The sequence below is a fragment of the Nannospalax galili genome, unplaced genomic scaffold, assembly GCF_000622305.1.
Source record: "Nannospalax galili isolate Female #2095 unplaced genomic scaffold, S.galili_v1.0 scaffold212, whole genome shotgun sequence".
Lineage (NCBI taxonomy): Eukaryota > Metazoa > Chordata > Mammalia > Rodentia > Spalacidae > Nannospalax > Nannospalax galili.
Genome location: NW_008333884.1, coordinates 3860009 through 3877971, shown reverse-complemented (window position 1 = coordinate 3877971; position 17963 = coordinate 3860009). Strand labels below are relative to the sequence as shown.

At 43.7% G+C, this 17963-nt stretch overlaps 1 protein-coding gene across 5 annotated transcripts in view; it reads right to left on the bottom strand.

Annotated features, from left to right (window-relative positions):
• Window positions 1-10: 10 nt before the first annotated feature.
• The window catches only part of Srr (serine racemase), a 19037-nt gene continuing 1084 nt past the window's right edge, over window positions 11-17963 (bottom strand). For 2 of the 5 annotated variants that reach the window (XM_008828799.2, XM_008828797.3), the window contains exons 3-9: window positions 12735-12906; window positions 3891-4017; window positions 3635-3738; window positions 1213-1332; window positions 1033-1107; window positions 378-587; window positions 11-197 (exon numbers count right to left, since the gene is read on the bottom strand). In XM_008828799.2, coding sequence (XP_008827021.1) covers window positions 18-197; window positions 378-587; window positions 1033-1107; window positions 1213-1332; window positions 3635-3738; window positions 3891-4017; window positions 12735-12902 — 984 coding nt within the window. In that variant the 5' untranslated portion in view covers window positions 12903-12906 and the 3' untranslated portion in view covers window positions 11-17. Of the gene's footprint in view, window positions 198-377; window positions 588-1032; window positions 1108-1212; window positions 1333-3634; window positions 3739-3890; window positions 4018-12734; window positions 12907-17913 lie in introns of all 5 variants that reach the window. The other 3 variants (XM_008828801.1, XM_008828800.1, XM_008828798.2) reach the window with 3 other exon arrangements.

The following is a 17963-nucleotide window of genomic DNA, read 5'->3' as shown; positions in this document are numbered from 1 at the left end:
GGTAAGGAGCTGGTCTTTCACTGCTTCATCCAGTTTAGGGAGGTTAAATCTACATTCCCACCACTGAGAATAATACATATGTTCTTTACTTCTGAAGAAACAGTTTGAAAATTCTGGGACAGCACTGCAGCCAATCCAACACCAGCGGTAGGTTCAATGAGTAGTTTCATTCTCTCCCACACCAGCTGGGTTGCATACTGTTGGTACAGAAAGGAGTAAGGATTAATAAAACAGGAAATGGGGAAAGAGTCTAGTAGGTCAAATTCTAAAGACCAAATGAGATGTTTAATTTGGATTTTGTTGTTGAAGTGACTCAGTTCTATTCATAACAGAAGGTTCTATGAAGTTAGGCTATTCTTTTCCCAATGAAGCCTTACCTTGATCTCATCTTCTGTGACAGTGAAGACATCATCCACAAGGTCCCTTATAATAGGCCAGGTGTTTAAGCCAATGCTGGACTTGACACCATCTGCTATGGTTTCTGGTGCATGGAGATTGGGGGTCAGTTCTCCTTTAAGTTTGGACTGGTAGCAGTCATCTGCATTCAGGGGTTCAGCAGCATACACCTTCACACTAGGTTTCAGGGCCTGGGAAAGGGAATGTAAGGGAATACCTTACAATTAACCACAGCCTTTGCCTAAAGTAGGCAGAATGGGTAACACATTTCTGTGTTGCATTTTCTCTTTGATGGATGTAATGGAAATAGGACCTTGAAGTACTTTATAAATAAAATTGTGTTTATTACTTATAGTAGGCTGGATTACATCTGATACTGCTAGTAATTTGGGAAGGGTAGCTGCCAGTGTGGGTAGTAGATTGGTGAGGTGGACTCAGGAAGGACTGAGGACTCACTGTAACTGCTTTTATGTTGTAACGTCATGGATGAAGAGTGCAGTGAGGTAGATAAGGGCCAAGAAATGACGAGACAAATGGTGAGTTGGGGCAAATGTTGAACACTTATGTCTACAGTGCACTATGATATAAATAAATCCTATATGCCTAAGCCAAGAAACCCTTTAGCTATTTTCTCACCTTAATTGTGATTGCTATTCCAGCAACCATTCCTCCTCCCCCTACTGGTACCACCAGTGCATCCACCAAGGGAACCTAAAGTATATAAGTCAACCAGTTAATAAGCAGGCTTATATGTACATGTAAAACATTAAATATAGCAAAACAGCTTTACCTGTACCTGTACCTATGCTGTTTTACCTGGCTCAGCACTTCCAGGGCAATTGTCCCTTGTCCAGCTATCACTGCAGGCTCCTGGTTGGGATGTACCATGATACCTTCTGTTTCTTCCATAATTCTTTTTGTGACCTTTTCTCTGGACTAAAAGGTACATTAATTTAGCTTACAGTGAGTTCAGTTCTCATAAAGTTCATTGTAGTCGTTTAATACTCCAGTGTACTGCTTTTCACACTTCTATCACTAAGCTTAGGTGGAATAGTTAACATGCTCTTGAGAGGGTTAAATTATAGGGATGTATTTTTCATAGGCTTACCATGAAGGGCCTCTATACACAGATGTCTGGGCACACACCTTTAATACCAGCACTTGGGAGTCAGACAGAGGCAGATCTACATAGTGAGGCCCAGGCCAGCTGGGGCTACAGGGAGGCCCTGTCTCAAAAAGACCAGAAAAAAGTGACACAGATGTACTTAACAAGCTATGAATCTCTAGAAGAATGTTCCAAGGAGGTGGTTAGAGCAAACAAAGTTTACACCATGGTAGTTTGGCCTTTCTGAGGAACTGTGTGAAGTTTGGAGGGGAGTAGGTAAGATGAAAACAGAATGAGTTAGTTCATCTAGGCTTTAGGTGATTGTAAGAACTTTGGTTGGCTGGGGACAGTATAGTGACTGCCAAAAACATTTACATTATATATGAGGTGACAACTTTGAGTTTATCTAAATGGAGAGCTCTGGTTGCTATTAAAAACACTGTAGAGGGCTAGGGCTGAACCAAAGACCAGTTAGGCTCTGAGTCTGCAAATTGTTGCTTGATTGAATCCAGATGATTATGGTAGAAGCTATTAGAAGTAAATGGACTATGGAAGTAGTTAAATAATAGATACAAGATGTAAGGCTGATCAGAATTTTGAGTCTAGGTCTCACTATGTAGACCCAGTTGGCCTAGAACTCCCTATGTAGATCCTGCCTCTAAGTGTTAGGATTAAAGGCATGGACCACCTCACCTGGTTTATCAGAGCTTTTGTTTTTATTGGTTTTTGTCTTTTTGAGACAGGGTCTCCCTGTAGCCCCAGCTGTCCTGGAACTCACTATGTAGACCAGGCTGGCCTGGAACTCACAGAGATGCACCTGCCTCTGCCTCCAAAGTGCTGAAATTAAAGGCTTTGTTTTTATTGTTTTTTGCTTGAGCTACTAGAAAGATAAATGTTACAATTTACTGAGATAAAGGGGATCGGAATAGGAGCAATCAGAGTAATACCAGGGATTTGGTGAGAAATAACTGGTATACAAATAGGAAATGATCTATAAGTCTGGAGTAAAGAGTATGAGGGAGGGGTATTTTGAGTGCATGAATGTTTGCCTGCATGTACATAAGTATACCACATGCATGCAGTGCCCTTGGAGGGTGTCAGATCCCCTGGAACTGGAAGTTACAAACAGATGGTACATGTCGGTGCTGGCACCTGAACCCAGGTCCTCTGCAAGAACAGCCAGTGCTCTTAACCATTAAGCCATTTCTCCAGCCTCTATAAGTGATAGTTTACTAAGAAGTTAATTTTGCTTTTTGGAGACAGGGTCTTGTACCTAGTCTAGCCTTCAAACTTGCTGTGTGTCTGAAGATGACACCTTAAATTCCTAATCTTCCTGTCTGTACTTAAGTGCTGAGATCACAAACATACACCACCACATTCAGCTGGGTTTTTTTTTGGGGGGGGGTGTTCTTTTTGAGACAGAGTCTCTCTTTAGTCCCAGCTGGCGTGGATTCATTATGTAGACCAGGCTATCTTGAACATACAGAGATCTGTCTGCCTCTGCCTCCCAAGTTCTGGGATTAAAGGTGTGTGCCATGGAGTTTTTTTTGTGTGTGTGTGTGTGTGTTTTTTTTTTTTTTTTTTTTTTTTTTTGGTCTTTTTTGAGACAGGGTCTCCCTGTAGCTCCAGGCTGGCCTTGAACTCACAGAGATCTGCCTGCCTCTGTCTCCTGAGTGCTGGGATTAAAGGTGTGCACCACCACACCTGGCTATGGCTTTTTTGTTGTTGTTGCTTTTTTTTTTTTTTTTTTTTGGTTTTTTTTAAGAAGGGGCATCCCTGTAGCACCAGGCTGGCCTTGAACTCACAGAGATCCGCCTGCCTCTGCCTCCCAGGTGCTGGGACTACAGGCATGCGCCACCACGCCCGGCTGTGGCTTTGTTTTTTAAGACAAGGTTTTACTCTGTAGCCCAGGCTGGCCTGGAACTTAACATTCTCATGTCACAACCTCCTGGATGCTTGGATTATATGCATGTGCTATCGTATCTGGCTTTATTTGAAGTTTTAAATTGAGACTAATGACAACCAAGTGAGTGTAGAGAAAAGGTCCATGCTGACACAGGCAGGAGACAACACTGAGCAGCATCCAGTGAGGTAGGCAGACAAGCTGGTCAGTGGGGCTAATTTCCTCCTTACCTCATCACTGGGTTCACTGTACACTATGGAGGCTCCATAGGCTTGTATTGCCAGTTTCTTGCAGTTGGGAGCTGTTTGGGGCACCACAATATAAGCAGGAATCCCTGGGGGGGAAAACATGTTTCTAGTAGAAGAAGAAAGTTTAAGGTAGCTTGTGTTCATCTTGTATATAATCAGAGAGAGACTCCTTTGGAAATGAAGGGTATTTTTCCATTCTTTTGATGATTCTGCCCTGCACCCTGAGAAAATGAAGTACCTTCCAGTTTGGCAGCGTAGGTGAGAGCCTGGCCATGGTTTCCACTGCTGTGAGTAACAACAGCTTTGGGCTTTCTTTCTAAAGCCTCAGGAATTAGGCCTTTGATGGCATTAAGGGCACCACGAATCTGGAAGAGATAGTGAATCGTTAATAAACAGTACTATAGGCAATTGTAATACAATGGTATTTTTCTAAACAGAAAAGTTAAATGGTATAATACTTAGCACAGAATGCTGCTTTTCTCCCTCTGTTTTTATTTTATATACATTGGGGGGGGAGTGGGTTTTTTTCGAGACAAGGTCTCCCTGTTTCCCCAGCTGGCCTTGATCTCAGAGACCTGCTTACCTCTTGAGTGCTGAGTCTAAAAGTGTATGCTACCATGTCTGACTAAATACCCATTTTCTAATGCCGGGTGTGGTGGCGCAAGTCTTTAATCCCAGATCTCTGAGTTCTGCAGCTGGGGCTACAGGGAGACCCTGTCTCAAAAAAACGAAAAAAAAAAAAAATCCATTTTCTTTTATGTAATGGATCTTTTGCCTGTGTGCATTGCATGCAGAGGCCACAAGACTACGTCAGATCCCCTGGAACCGTTAGCTGCCATGTGGGTGCTGGGAACAGAACCCTGTTCCTCTGCAAGAGCAATCTTGCATCTTAACTGAGCCATCTCTCCAGCCCCCATCTTTGGGTTTATTTTTGAGACAGGGTCTCACTATTCAGCCCTGGCTGACCTGGCACTTACTAAGACCAGGCAGGCCTGGAACCCACAGACTTTGCCTGCCTCTGCCTCCCAAGTGTGTACCACCATGCCCAGCCCTCCCTTCTTTAAGACAGGGACTCACTTTGTGCAGTTCAGACTTTGAACACACAGCAGTCCTGCCTCAACCCCTACCTAGTACTGGATTACAGGCGTGAGCTGTCACACTTGGCTCTAAAGGACTCTATCACTCAGGCTTGCAGAACAGAAGTCTGTGAAAGTCCACACACAGTACTATATAGTACTGTAAACACTTTACACTAAGCTACAATAAGTTTATAGAATATTTTTCTTCAATAATAAATTAATGTTGGGCTATTAACCTTTACTTTGTTCAAGGCCTAGGCTGGCCTTGAACTTACTATGTAGCCAGAGACATCCTTGAATTCTTGATCTGTCTGGGCTTTTAATGCTTTGGGTTTTGGTTTTGGTTTTGGTTCTTTTGAGACAGGGCCTCACTCTATAGCCTAGGCTGGCCTGGAACTCATTGCAGTCCTGCCTCTGCCCAAATGTTTGGGTTGCAGGTGTGAGCCACAATACTCTGCCAGTTTTTGGCTCTTTACCTTTTTTTTTTTCTTTGGGAGACAGGGTCTCCCTATGGCCCTAGCTGGCCTGGAACTCGCTATAAACCAGGTTGGCCTACATCTCTCAGAGGTCTGCCTGCCTCTGCCTCCCAAGTACTGGGATTAAAAGGGTGTGCTACCACACCTGGCTTCAGTTTGAATCTTGACAAGGTCTTGCTATGTAGTCTAGGCTGAACCTCAAATTTGCAATCTTCCTGCTTGTCTATCTCACCCTCCCAGGTACTAGAATTATAGGCACGTGCCATATAGGCCTTGCCTTTTTTGGCTAATAATACATAGCCTAAAATATAAAAACACACTGTACAACTATGCAAAAGTATTTTCTCAGCTGGTTTGGTAGTACACATCTTTAATTCCAGAACTTGGGCACGGAGGCAGGTGGATCTCTGTGAGTTTGAGGTCAGCCTGGTGTATATAGTGAATTCTAGGCAAGCCAGGGCTACATAGTGAGGTCCTATCTCAAAATTTCAGCCAAGCATGGTAGCACACACCTGTAGTCCCAGCACTGAGTTCAAGGCTAGCTTGGTTTACATAGGGAGTAGTTCCAGGCCAGCTGGGGCTCAAAAAGACCAAAAAAAAAAAAAAGTTTCTGAGGGACTGCAGAGATGGCTCAGTGGTTAACAGCACTGGCTGTTGTTACAGAAGATGGGTTCAAATCCCAGCACCCACATGGTGGCTAACAACTGTCCTTAACTCCAGTTCAGAGGATGACACCCTCTTCTGTCCTCTGCAGGTACTGCATGACATGGGTGCACTTACACACATGCAGGCATAACACACATAAAAATAAAAAAGTGCTTTCTGAAAATTTTTCTTCCCTCCCCCACCCTAGCAGTACTGGGAACCAAGTCCATGTGGTGCTGGGCAAGTGTACGCCACTGAACTACATACCTAGTCCAGCTAGCTCTTTTTATTTTTTGAGATAGGGTTTGAAAATGCAGCCCCAGCTGGCCTCAACCTCACTGAGATCTCCCGCCTGCCTCTGCCTTTCAAGTGCTGGGATTAAAGTTGGGTGCCACTACTCTCTGGCAGTCCAATTTTTTTTTTTTTATAGAGTTAAGACTGGAAAAAAAAAAAAAAAAGACTGGAGATGTAGTTAAGTAGTAGAGCACATGTACAAAGCACTGGGTTTATCTCCACCACTGTCATAATTTTTGGGTTTTTGGTTTTTTTTTTGTCTTTTTGAGACAGGGTCTCCTTGTAGCCTCAGCTGTCCTGGAACTCACTATGTAGAGAGTTGTTTTTGTTTTTTTTTAAAAAGGAGTATAATATAGTGTGGGCCTGTGAGATAGCTCAGCTGGTAAAAGTGATTGTAGCCAATCCTGAGGATCTGAGTTCTGATCCCCTGAACTGACAAAGTAAGGTGGAAAGAGGAAACCCATTCCCACATGCTGTCCTCTGGCACACAGTAAATGTAATAAAAATTTTCATAAATAAGAGTTGTTATCAAATATTATATACTGTACATAACTGTACTATTTGTGTGGGTATGGATGTACACCTACGTGTGTATGTATGTGGAGGCCAGAGGTTAACAGGTGTTATCAATCACACTCCTTTTTTCTTTTTTTTCCTCAGACAGGGTCTCCCTATAGCTCCATCTGGCCTAGAACTTACTATATAGACTAGGCTGGCCTCAATCTCACAAAGATCTGCCTGCCTCTGCCTCTCTTACGTGCTTGGATTAAAGGTATATACCACCATGCCCAGCTCCATCTTATTTTTCTGAGACAGGGTCTTCACCAAACCAGGAGCGCACTTGATTTGGCTAGATCATTTAGCCATCAAGTCCCAAAGATCTTCATGTCTCCACCTCCCCCAGTCCTGGGATTACATGCATGTGTTACCACATCTGACTTTTTATGTGTGTGCTAAGGATCTGAACTCAGGTATAAAAAAAAAAAAAAAAAAAAAAAGTGGTAAGCACTTTAACAAGTATGTCATTCATCTCCCCATCCCAGCTGTGCTAGCATATGATTGACACAACAGGTTTGTTTGCGGCAGCATCACCACTGATAGCCATGACTGGCACTAGATGACAGGAAACTTTCAGCCCCATTGTTACCTTATGGACACTGGTGTTGCCCACTGTTGACCAAAATGTCTTTATGTGGTACATGATGATGTCTGACTAAAAGTTCTCCTTGAAAAAAGCAAAGATCAGGCCTGGAGAGATGGCTCAGCAGTTAAGAGCACTGGCTGCTCCCGCAGAGAACCTAGGTTCAGTTCCCAGCACCCACATGGCAGCTGACAACCACCTGTAACTCCAGTTCTAGGGGATCTGATGCCTTCTTCTGGTGTCCGTGGGCAATGTATGCACGTGGTGCACTTACATGCAGGCAAAACATACACTTAAAATTTTTTTGAAAAAAAAAAAAGAATTAATGGCTGGGCGTGGTGGCGCATGCCTTTAATCCCAGCACTTGAGAGGCAGAGGCAAGCGGATCTTTGTGAGTTTGAGGCCAGCCTGGTCTATATAGTGAGTTCCAGGACAGCTGGGCTATAAGAAGACCCTGTCTCAAAAAGACAAAAAGAAAAAAAGAATGGGAGACAGAGGCAGGCGGATCTCTGTGAGTTCGAGGCCAGCCTGGTCTACAGAGGGAATTCCAGGCAGCTGAAGCTACAGGGAGACCCTGTCTCAAAAAGACCAAAAGAAAAAAAAAGAATTAAAGGGGGCTGGAGAGATGGCTCAGCAGTTAAGAGCACTGATTGCTCTTGCAGAGGAACCGGGTTCAAGTCCCAGCACCCAAATGGCGGCTACGTCCTTAACTCCAAAGGATGGAGAGGGAAATCCAAAGCCCTCTTCTGACCTCCATGGCATTGCATGACATGGGTGCACTCACATACATGCAGGCAAAACACTCATACACATAAAAAAAAAAAAGATCTTTCAGTTTTTTTTCCCTAATACTGGACATCCAATCTGTCACTAAATCTTATCAATTCTACTTCCCAAATTTCTCACGTGCATTTTTGTCACTACTTTGTGAGGCTTCATTTTTTTTTTTTTTATCTTTTTGAGACAGGGTCTCCTTGGAGCCCCAGCTGTCCCGGAACTATGTAGACCAGGCTGGCCTCGAACTCACAAAGATCCACCTGCCTCTGCCTCCCAAGTGCTGGGATTAAAGGTGTGCGCCACCATGCCTGGCATGGAGGCTTCATTTTTTATGTGAGCAAACCTCACTGCTATAGAGTCAACTCATATTTCTACCAGATTATAGAAGTTATCTTTTTCTTTTCTGGAATGTGTATGTGTGAGTGCATGTAGAAGCCAGAGGTCAACCTTGGGTATCCTTCCTCAGGGGCCATCCACCTTGTGTTTTGAGATGATGCCTTGTTGGGGAACCCTGCTGTTAAGGTCCTTTCTTAGCAGGGGCCTCCTGCTCTCTGCCTGACTTATCTGGAATGTTCCTCCAAGCACAGATGCCTGACCTTATTTGGAGCATGACCTTATTTGGCATAGTTACCTGCAATAAAACTGCCCCCAGGTTTTTTCTATATGATAACTCAGCATTACTCTATAGCCAGATGATAGGATCCCCCAGCACATGTAAATAAAGCATACTATGAACACCTATTAGCTGAAGCTTTGGCTGCTGCCTCCACACTATATGTTTCCCTGACCCCCACCCCTCAATGAATAAACGGAGCTGTATCACTGAATCTGACTCCCTGGAAAGTTTTTTCCATCTTTGCTCACTGGCCGTCCTGACCCCATTCATTGTGCATTGCTTCTGCTCCCTTTGTTTTCATGGGTCAGTGGCCAACGGCCTATGAGGAGGAGGAGAGACCCACAATGCCTTTCATGGCATCTAGCTCACAGAGTAGGTTAGGCTGGGAGGCTTAGTGAGCCTGGGGGACCTGCTTACCTCTGCCTCCATAATGGTAGGGTTATAAGTGAATGCCACCACAGCCCAACCTTTTTTAAATTTTATGTGTATGAAGATATTCAAGTTATACTTTGTACATGCAATGACTGTGGAGGTCAGAAGAGGGTGCTGGATCCCCTGGAACTGGAGTTACAATTGTCTGCTGCCATGTGGGTACAGGGTGACCCTGTACCCACTGGCTCTGCAAGAGTGCAGCCAGTGCTATCAACTGCACAGGTCACATGGGTTGAACTCAGGCTCAGGCTTACATATGAAGTACTTTAGCAACTGAGCTATTTCTCCAGCCCTATTTTATTTGCAAGCTTTTTATTTATTTCTTTTTGATACAGGGTCTCCTATGGCCCCAGCTGGCCTAGAACTCACTGTGTAGACCAGGCTGGCCTTGAACTCACAGAGATCTGCCTACCTCTGCTTCCAGAGTGCTAGCACTAAAGGCTTGTGCCACCATGCCCAGCTATTTGCAAACTTATTACGTATTCAAGGATGACCTTGAACTTCTGATCCTCCTGCCTCTACTACCTGCTCCCTGCCTGGGGTTACAGATGTGTGCCACCACACCTAGTTTTTTGTGGAATTGAACCCAGGGCTTTAGGCAAGCACTCTACCAAGTGAGCTACATCCCTAGCATCAAAGTGATCCTTTAAAACCAAAATCCTAGTGTCTCCTGATTGGCTGGTTCCTCCAATGGGCGGGGCCGGTGTAGGAAACTTGCAGCCAGCGCAGTAACTCAAGGACAGAATGGCCCTGTGGACCTGGGGCGAGATCGCTGGCCCCAATGCTAGCGGGGGACTATGGATGTGGTGTGGTCTGATAAGGCGGGCTCTGTGTCCCTGCTGGATACTCATTCCTTTGTAAGTTAATAAATATACATAAAATATATCATATGCTTTGTCTAATCGCGAAGGAGACCCAGAGAGAGTTCAGGCCACACCCAGTCATTGTTTTTTGACTGCCTACCTTCCTCCCTTCCTTTTATTTTGAAAGGTGGCATTTCACTGAAGTAGCCCAGGCTGACCTGGAACTCATACTGTAGCCCAGGCTGCCCTTGAACCTACCTAGGTGATCCTCCTATCTCAGCCTCTTGTCTCTCGAGTGCTGGGATTATAGGCATGAGCCACCACTCTGATAATTTGACTGGTCTTTTTGTTCTGTAAGGCAGATTCCTTTTTTTAAAAAAATTTATTTTTATTTAACATGTATGCGTGTATTGCTTGCCTGTAGGTAAAGTGCACCTGTCATGCAGTGCCCTCGGAGGTCAGAAGAGGCTGTCGGATCCCCTGGGACTGGCGTTATGGACAGTTGTTAGCAGCCATGTGGGTGCCAGTTTTTTTTTTGTTCGTTTGTTTGTTTTTTTAATTTTATTAAGGCAGATTCCTTTCTAGTTGAAGTCTTTGTAACAAACACGTCTATCACTGCCACAGGCATCCTAAATTGCTTCATTTCTCTGCTAGGCTAGCTTACGCTCCTGCACCTGTGAACATGATAGTCCTAACCGTAAACATCCTGTAAAACTATACTAGAGAGATGACTTTAGAAGTTAAGAGCTCTTGCAAAGGACCTGGGTTTGAGTCCCAGTACCCACATGGTGGCTAATAACCTAGGGGATGGAGAGATGGTTCAGCGGTAAAGAACACTGGCTGTTCTTACAGAAGACCCAGGTTCGAATCCCAGTACATACATGGCAGCTAACAACTGTCATAACTCTAGTTCCAAGGGATGGGACATCCTCTTCTGTCCTCCACGGGCATTACATGACATGGGTGCACTTATACACATGCAGGCAATACATGTTGTATACACATAAAATAAAAATTAAAAAAACAAAACAAAACAGTAACTCCAGTTCCAGGGGATCTGATGCCCTCTTCTGGCCTCAGGCATTGCACAACACATGCAGGCACTACACTCATACACATTTAAAAAAAAATGAATTGGGTGTTGGAGAAATGGTTCAGCAGTTAAGAACACAGCAGAAGACCCACATGGCAGCTAACAACTGTCCATAAGTCCAGTTCCAGGGGATCCAACAGTCTCTTCTGACCTCCGCAGGCACTGCAGGACATGAGTGCACATACCTACATGCAGGCAATACATGCATACACATAAAATATTTAAAAAAAAAACAAACTTGGCACAGCTGTCATCTAGTTCAAATTCCTTGATCTCCAGGCAAAAAGTAACTGCTATGTGCTATTTTATTCCGTGGTATCTTATTTCTATCTTTTCTAAGATAGTTCTTATCCACCTATTAAACAGTTTGGCTTTCCCCTGCAAGTATGATTTCCTCAGGCAAATCATATGTATACAGACCTAGTAGAGTGCCTGATAAAAGTGCCTCTAGGGAGATGGTTTGATCCCTGGGACCCACATGGTTTAAAAAACAGACTAAGTTGTCCTCTGACCTCTACATGTGTACCATGGCACATGTGCACCCCTCCATAACACAATAAATGTAATTTTGGGGAGTAAGGAGAGCTGATCTTCTCCAAGGGAGAGACTCTAGATGGGCTGACTAAACCCTGGTGGATGAACTTGCACTGAGGGACATCTCAGGACGCTACATAATAGGCCTTAACACAAATGACAGAATGTATAAACTCTATGGGGGTGCCAGAGGAGGAAGGAGGCAGTATAAAGATGATTTTATGTATGAAATACACAAAAATCCAATAAAAATAAATGTAATTTTTAAAATGCATCATGTGTGAATGAATAAGTCATAGAAGACGCTCTTTGGGTTTTTTTGTTTTGTTTTTTTGTTTTTATCTTTTTGAGACAGGGTCTCACTGTAGCCCCAGCTGTCCTGGAACTATGTAGTCCAGGCTGGCCTTGAACTTACAGAGATCTGCCTGCCTCTGCCTCCCAAGTGCTGGTGGGACTACAGGTGTGTGCCACCACGCCTGGCAGATTTTTTTTTTTAATATTTAAAAAAATATTTATGTGTATGAATGTTTTGCCTGCATGTATATAAATACATCACTTGGTGCAGTGCCTGTGGAGGCGGGATAACAGCATCAGATCCCCTGAAACTAGAGTTCTCAACAGTTGTTAGCTGCCATGTGGGTGCTGGGAACTGAACCTGGGTCCTCTGCAACTGAGTCCTCCACACTGTCTCCATACTAGTTTGGAACACAGGTGCATGCCACTGTGTCTGGCATATTTTAGTTTAGTCTTAGTTTTGTTTTACGTTTTTGAGTCAGGGTCTTAGGCAGCTGTGGCAAGTCTCAACTTTACTATATAGCCAAAGCTGGCCTTGAACTCCTGATCCTCCTAGCTCAATCTCCCATATGTTGGGATTATAGGCATAAGCCACTAAACTGGGCTTTTGTTTAATCTTTAGAAGTTCTTTGTTTCTCAAGAAAGTCCTAATTTGAACAATAAATTATAAACTTTGACAATTATGTATATGACCATAATTATAAGGGGCTTTTAGATTGTGTAAGAATAGGATATCAATACTATAAATCAAGATAACCAGGACTTAAAAAATTCCAACTTTTGTTTCCATCTGTAAAAAAATATTTAATTTTCTTCTACCTACATCACTGGTAATCAGAAGAATCAAATGCAGAGGTTTAAAAAACATACATGGTACACTAACAAAATGGATTTTTACCTTAAAAGATCCAGTTTTCTGGAAGAGTTCACATTTGAAGAAAAGACTGCGCCCTGCTACTTGATTCAAAATGGAGCTTGTTAGCACTGGTGTGAGGTGGATAGACTCTCGAATGTTGATATGAGCTTTTTCAACATCGGCAAAGGAGATGCAGTACTGAGCACACATGGTTCTGAAACCCAGGAACAAGAAAAGGGTCAAAGTCTGAGACAAGATGTTTATTGAAAAGGCTTTCAAAACCTGCAACATGGGAGAACAGACCTGGGGGTTGTGGTGCTGTCTCCATGAGTAGAATGTCAGAATGTCTGTTCAGAAGGGAACGGTGTGGAAGCTAAGTTTTCTTGCACTTTCTGAAGCTAAAGCCTTCTTCCCTCCTGCCCCCATACCGTTCTCTTGGCACTGCTATTGGGCTGCACTTTTTCATTATTGTTGTAAAGCTGCTTGGATGAACTGGGTTCAAATCTGCTATAATTTTTTTTTTTTTTTTTTTTTTTTTTTTGGGTGACAAAGTCTCACTATGTTGTCCAGGCTGGTACTGAACCCAAGGAATCCTTCTGTTTCAGCTTTTGGATTCCTGGGGTTACAGGTATGTGCCATTGCATCTGGCTTACATTTTTATTTTTTAAAAATGATCTAAGGAAATACCGGGGCTGGTAAAGGGGGCTCAGCAGGTAAAAGCACTTACTTCAAGTCTGATGACCTAAGTTTAATCCTCAAGACCTACACAGTGGAAGGAGAGAACTATTCCTGAAAGCTGTCCTCAGATCTCCACACATGCCATGGCACACTTGAACCAACACACACACACACACAAATAATAAATGTAGATGGGTGTGGTGGCAATCACCTTTAATCCCAGCATTTGAGAGGCAGAGATAGGCAGATCTCTGGGTTTGAGGCCAGTCTAATCTACATAGTTCCGATATATATATATTTAGACAGGGTCTTCCTATAGCCTCAGCTGGCCTAGAACTTGCTATGTAGACTAGACTGGCTTTGAACTCACAAAGATCCACCTGCCTCTGCCTCCCAGGTGCTGGATTAAAGGCGTGCCCAGCATCATAAAAAGTTTAAATGTCTACAATCCTTTTTTATCTGATTTGGTGGTGGTTGTTTTTGGTCTTTTTGAGACAGGGTCTCCCTGTAGCCACAGCTGGTCTGGAACTCACTATGTAGAAGAGGCTGGCCTTGAATTAAGAGATCCTCATGCCCTGCCTCCCAAGTGCTGGGACTACAGGACTGTGCCACCATGCCTGGCAATTAAAAAAAAATTATTTTATGTGTATGTGTGTCTATGTGAATAGATGCTCTGAGTGTCCACACAAAGTGCATGTAGTGCCCACAGATACCAGAAGAGGGCATTGAATCCCCTGGAGCTGGAGTTACAGGTGGCTGTGAACCTCATGACACTGGGAACAGAACTTGAGCCCTTTGAAAGGGGAGTGAGTGCTCTTAACTGCTGTACCATCTCTCCAGCCCCTGGTTCACACTTTTAATTGCTTATTTCTTGGCTGACTTTTCCAACAGATTGTAAATTCTTTGTTGTTGTTGTGAGACAGGGTCTCACCATGTAGCACTGCCTGGCCTGAAACTCAAGAGAGATCTGCCTGCCTCTGCCTCCAAAGTGAGTGCTGGGATTAAAGGAGTTCACCACTACACCCATCATTTTTTTTTTTTTAAATACAGGGTCTAATTATGCAGCGGGTTCCTGGTTGACCTGGAACTTGCTATGTAGACCAGGGTGGCCTTACTATCACAGGTATCTACCTCTGCCTCCTGAGCACAGGATCAAAGTTGTGTGTCACCATGCCCAACTTCTATCATTTTATTTAATTTATAATTTATTAAATTTATATTTTTTGGTCTTTTTAAAAAAGATTTTATTATTTTGCTGGGCATGGTGGCACACTCCTTTGATCCCAGTACTTGGGAGGCAGAAGCAGGCGGATCTCTGTGAGTTTGAGGCCAGCCTGGTCTACATAGTGAGTTCTAGGCCAGCTGAGGCTACAGGGAGACCCTGTCTCAAAAAGACCCAAATAAATAAATCTTTAAAAAAATATATTATTTTTATGTTATGTGTATGCATGTATTGCCTGCATGTAGGTAAGTGCACCAGTGTCGTGCAAAGCCTGTGGACAGAAGAGGTTGCTGGATACCCTGGAACTGGAGTTATGGATAGTTGTTAGCTGCTGTGTGGGTGCTAGGACTCAAACCCAGGCCTTCTGCAAGAACAGCCAGTGTTCTTTACCACTGAGCTATCTCTCCAGCCCCAGTTTTTGGTCTTTTGGAGACAGGGTCTGGAACTGGCTATGTACCGCAGGCTGGCCTTGAAGTGACAGAGATCTGCCTCTATCTGCCTCCTGAATGCTGGGATTAAAGGTGTGTGTCACCACACCCGGCTTTGGCTCATTTCTTAAATTTTTATGTCTAAAGACATGCACAGTTCTAAGACATCTGAAGTGCCTTAGTGCAGCAGGCAATGTGCCAGTCTCATATGACATTTGGTACCTACTGCCAAACTGATCCCTATAAAGGCTGCAGAGTATATTAGTTTATACTCCAACAACTGTTAATTTTTTTATTACATTTTATTTAGTGTGCGTATACACATGTGTACGAATGTCATGGCACAGAAGTGGAAGTCAAATAACCTTTGGGAGTTGGTTCTCTTCTTCTACCATATGAGGGTCCCAGGGATTATACTTGGGTTGTTGGGCTTGGCCACAAATGCCTTTACTCACTAAACCATCTCACCAGCCTGCTACAATTTTTTTTTTTTTTTTGGTCATTTTGAGACAGGGTCTCCCTGTAGCCCCCAGCTGACCTGGAACTCACTATGTAAACCAGGCTGGCCTCAAACTCTCAGAGATCCGCCTGCCTCTGCCTCCCAAGTGCTGGGACTAAAGGTGTGCACTACCACACTCGGCTGAGCCTACTATAATTTTTATCTATGAATTAAAATAGCTCTGTTAAGAGGCAGGTGTGGTGGCAAACTCCTGTAATCCCAGAGTTTAGGAGGTAGAGGCAAAAGGGTTACTATAAGTTCTAGGCCAGCCTGCGTACTGAGGTTCAGGCTAACAAGGGCTATAGAATGAGACCCTATCTAAAAAAAAAAAAAAAAAACCAAAAAAAAAAACAAGCATGCTACCATGCCTGGCCTAGCTTTAAACTCCTGCCTCCACTTTTTAGTACCGGAATTACAGGTATGCGCCACTATACCTGGCCCTCAATTTTTTCTTTTTTGGTCTTTTTGAGACAGGGTCTCCCTGAAGCCCCAGCTGTCCTGGAACTCACTATGTAAACCAGGCTGGCCTTGAACTCACAGAGATCCGCCTGCCTCTGCCTCTCGAGTGCTGGGATTAAAGGCGTGCGCCACCACGCCCAACTCAATTTGTTCTCATGCTATTAAACTTTGGTACTATTTTATTATCTATCTATCTATCTATCATCTATCTATCTATCTATCTATCTATCTATCTATCTATCTATCCAAACATACACACATATGTAATTAAAAAATTTTTGTAGTTTAGTTTTTTGAGACAGAGTTTTATTACATAGTCCAACCTGGCCTTGAATTCATGATCATCTTGCCTCTTCCCAAGTGCTGGATTTTCAGGGATGGACCACCATTTTTAGATAACTATTCTGATATTTCAGTGAATGAAAAGGAAAGGTATAAGAAAGGAATCTCAGAGTACAGCCAAGAGGTATTTCAGTTCACATGAAGGATAAAGGGAGCTTAAATGGCAAAAGTGTATTTATCAAACATTTTGGAAGCACAAACCCAACCTGAAAAAATGGGTGAGGAACTTAAGACAATTTAAAATTTTATGTAGCTGATGGAGTCTAGGAAATTGAAGGTCTACTTCATCTGCACTCAGGGCAGCAAGTTCCTCCCTCCAGGAATTCAATTTTTAAAAATTTTTATTATTTTTTATGTGTATTTCCTGCATGTGTGTAAGTACACCCATTTCATGCAATGCCCGCCGAGGTCAGAAGGAGGTCAGAAGAGGGCTTCGGATTCCCCTGGAACTGGAGTTAAGGACAGTTCGAAGCCACCATGTAGGTGCTGGGAATCAAACCCAGGTCCTCTGCAAGAGCAGTCAGTGTTCTTAACCACTGAGCTATCTCTCCAGCCCCTACACCTCACAATTTTTAACAGGAGTTCATGGTCAAAAGGGCTAAACAGGTGCTGGAGAGATGGGTCAGTGGTTAAGAGCACTAGCTGTTTTGGCAGAGGACCACACGTTTGGTTCTTAGCACCCATATGGTGGCTAACAACTGTCTGTAATTCCAGTTTTGGAGAATTCAGAACTGAGGGCACTGCATGACATGGGTGGGTGCACTTGCATCCACGCAGGCAAAACTCTCATACACATAAAATATAATTTTTTAAAGGCTAAAGTACCAATATCCTGGTATAATTAATTTTTTTGTTTTGTTTTTTGGGGATAAGGTCTTGCTATATGCAGCCCTGACTGTCCTCAAATGTTTCCCAGGTTGGCTTTGAACTTGCAATCCTCTTGCCTCGCCTCCTGAGGGCCGGGATTATAAGCATGAGCCCCATGCTGGCTATTTAAAATAGAAACCTTTGGAGACAGTGCCTCCATTTGTATCCCTGGCTAGCCTGTGTAATTTAGGCTGGTCTTCAATTTGCTTCTACTTACCTCTGCCTCTCAAGTACTGTGATTACACCAATGCACTACCACTTCGAGCCCCACTAAAAATTTAAAGATGGGGGGGATATAATTGAAAAACAACAAAATTCCCATTGTTACAGAACTCTCCTGATCGTCGAGATCATTCCTTTTGTGTTTCATCCACACAACCCCTTCCTTCAGCAAGAACATTACAAAAAAATTACATTTTTTTTAAGTCAGAAGGTTTAGGGATGAACCTTGTCATAAAGCCTATCAATTGCGTTACAGTGACAAATTTATTTCTTCCGTTCTCAAAATGGGGGTAACAATAACTATTGTTAAAATAGCTTTAAGATCCCCAATCCAGGCCTCTGCCAGGGGACCTCGGCCTAAAATGACTGGAGGAGGCCGGATGGCAGGGTGTCTCCCGCAACCCCAGCCCCAGCCCAGGTGCAGTGTCCCCGGCGGGCTATCCCGGCGGCGTACGCTGCGAAGTCCCGCCCGACACCGCTGAGCCGCGCCCGCCCGCCCCTCACCTCGCCTCACCTCCGGGCACTCAGCCGGCTCCTCCAGCCTCAGCACACCT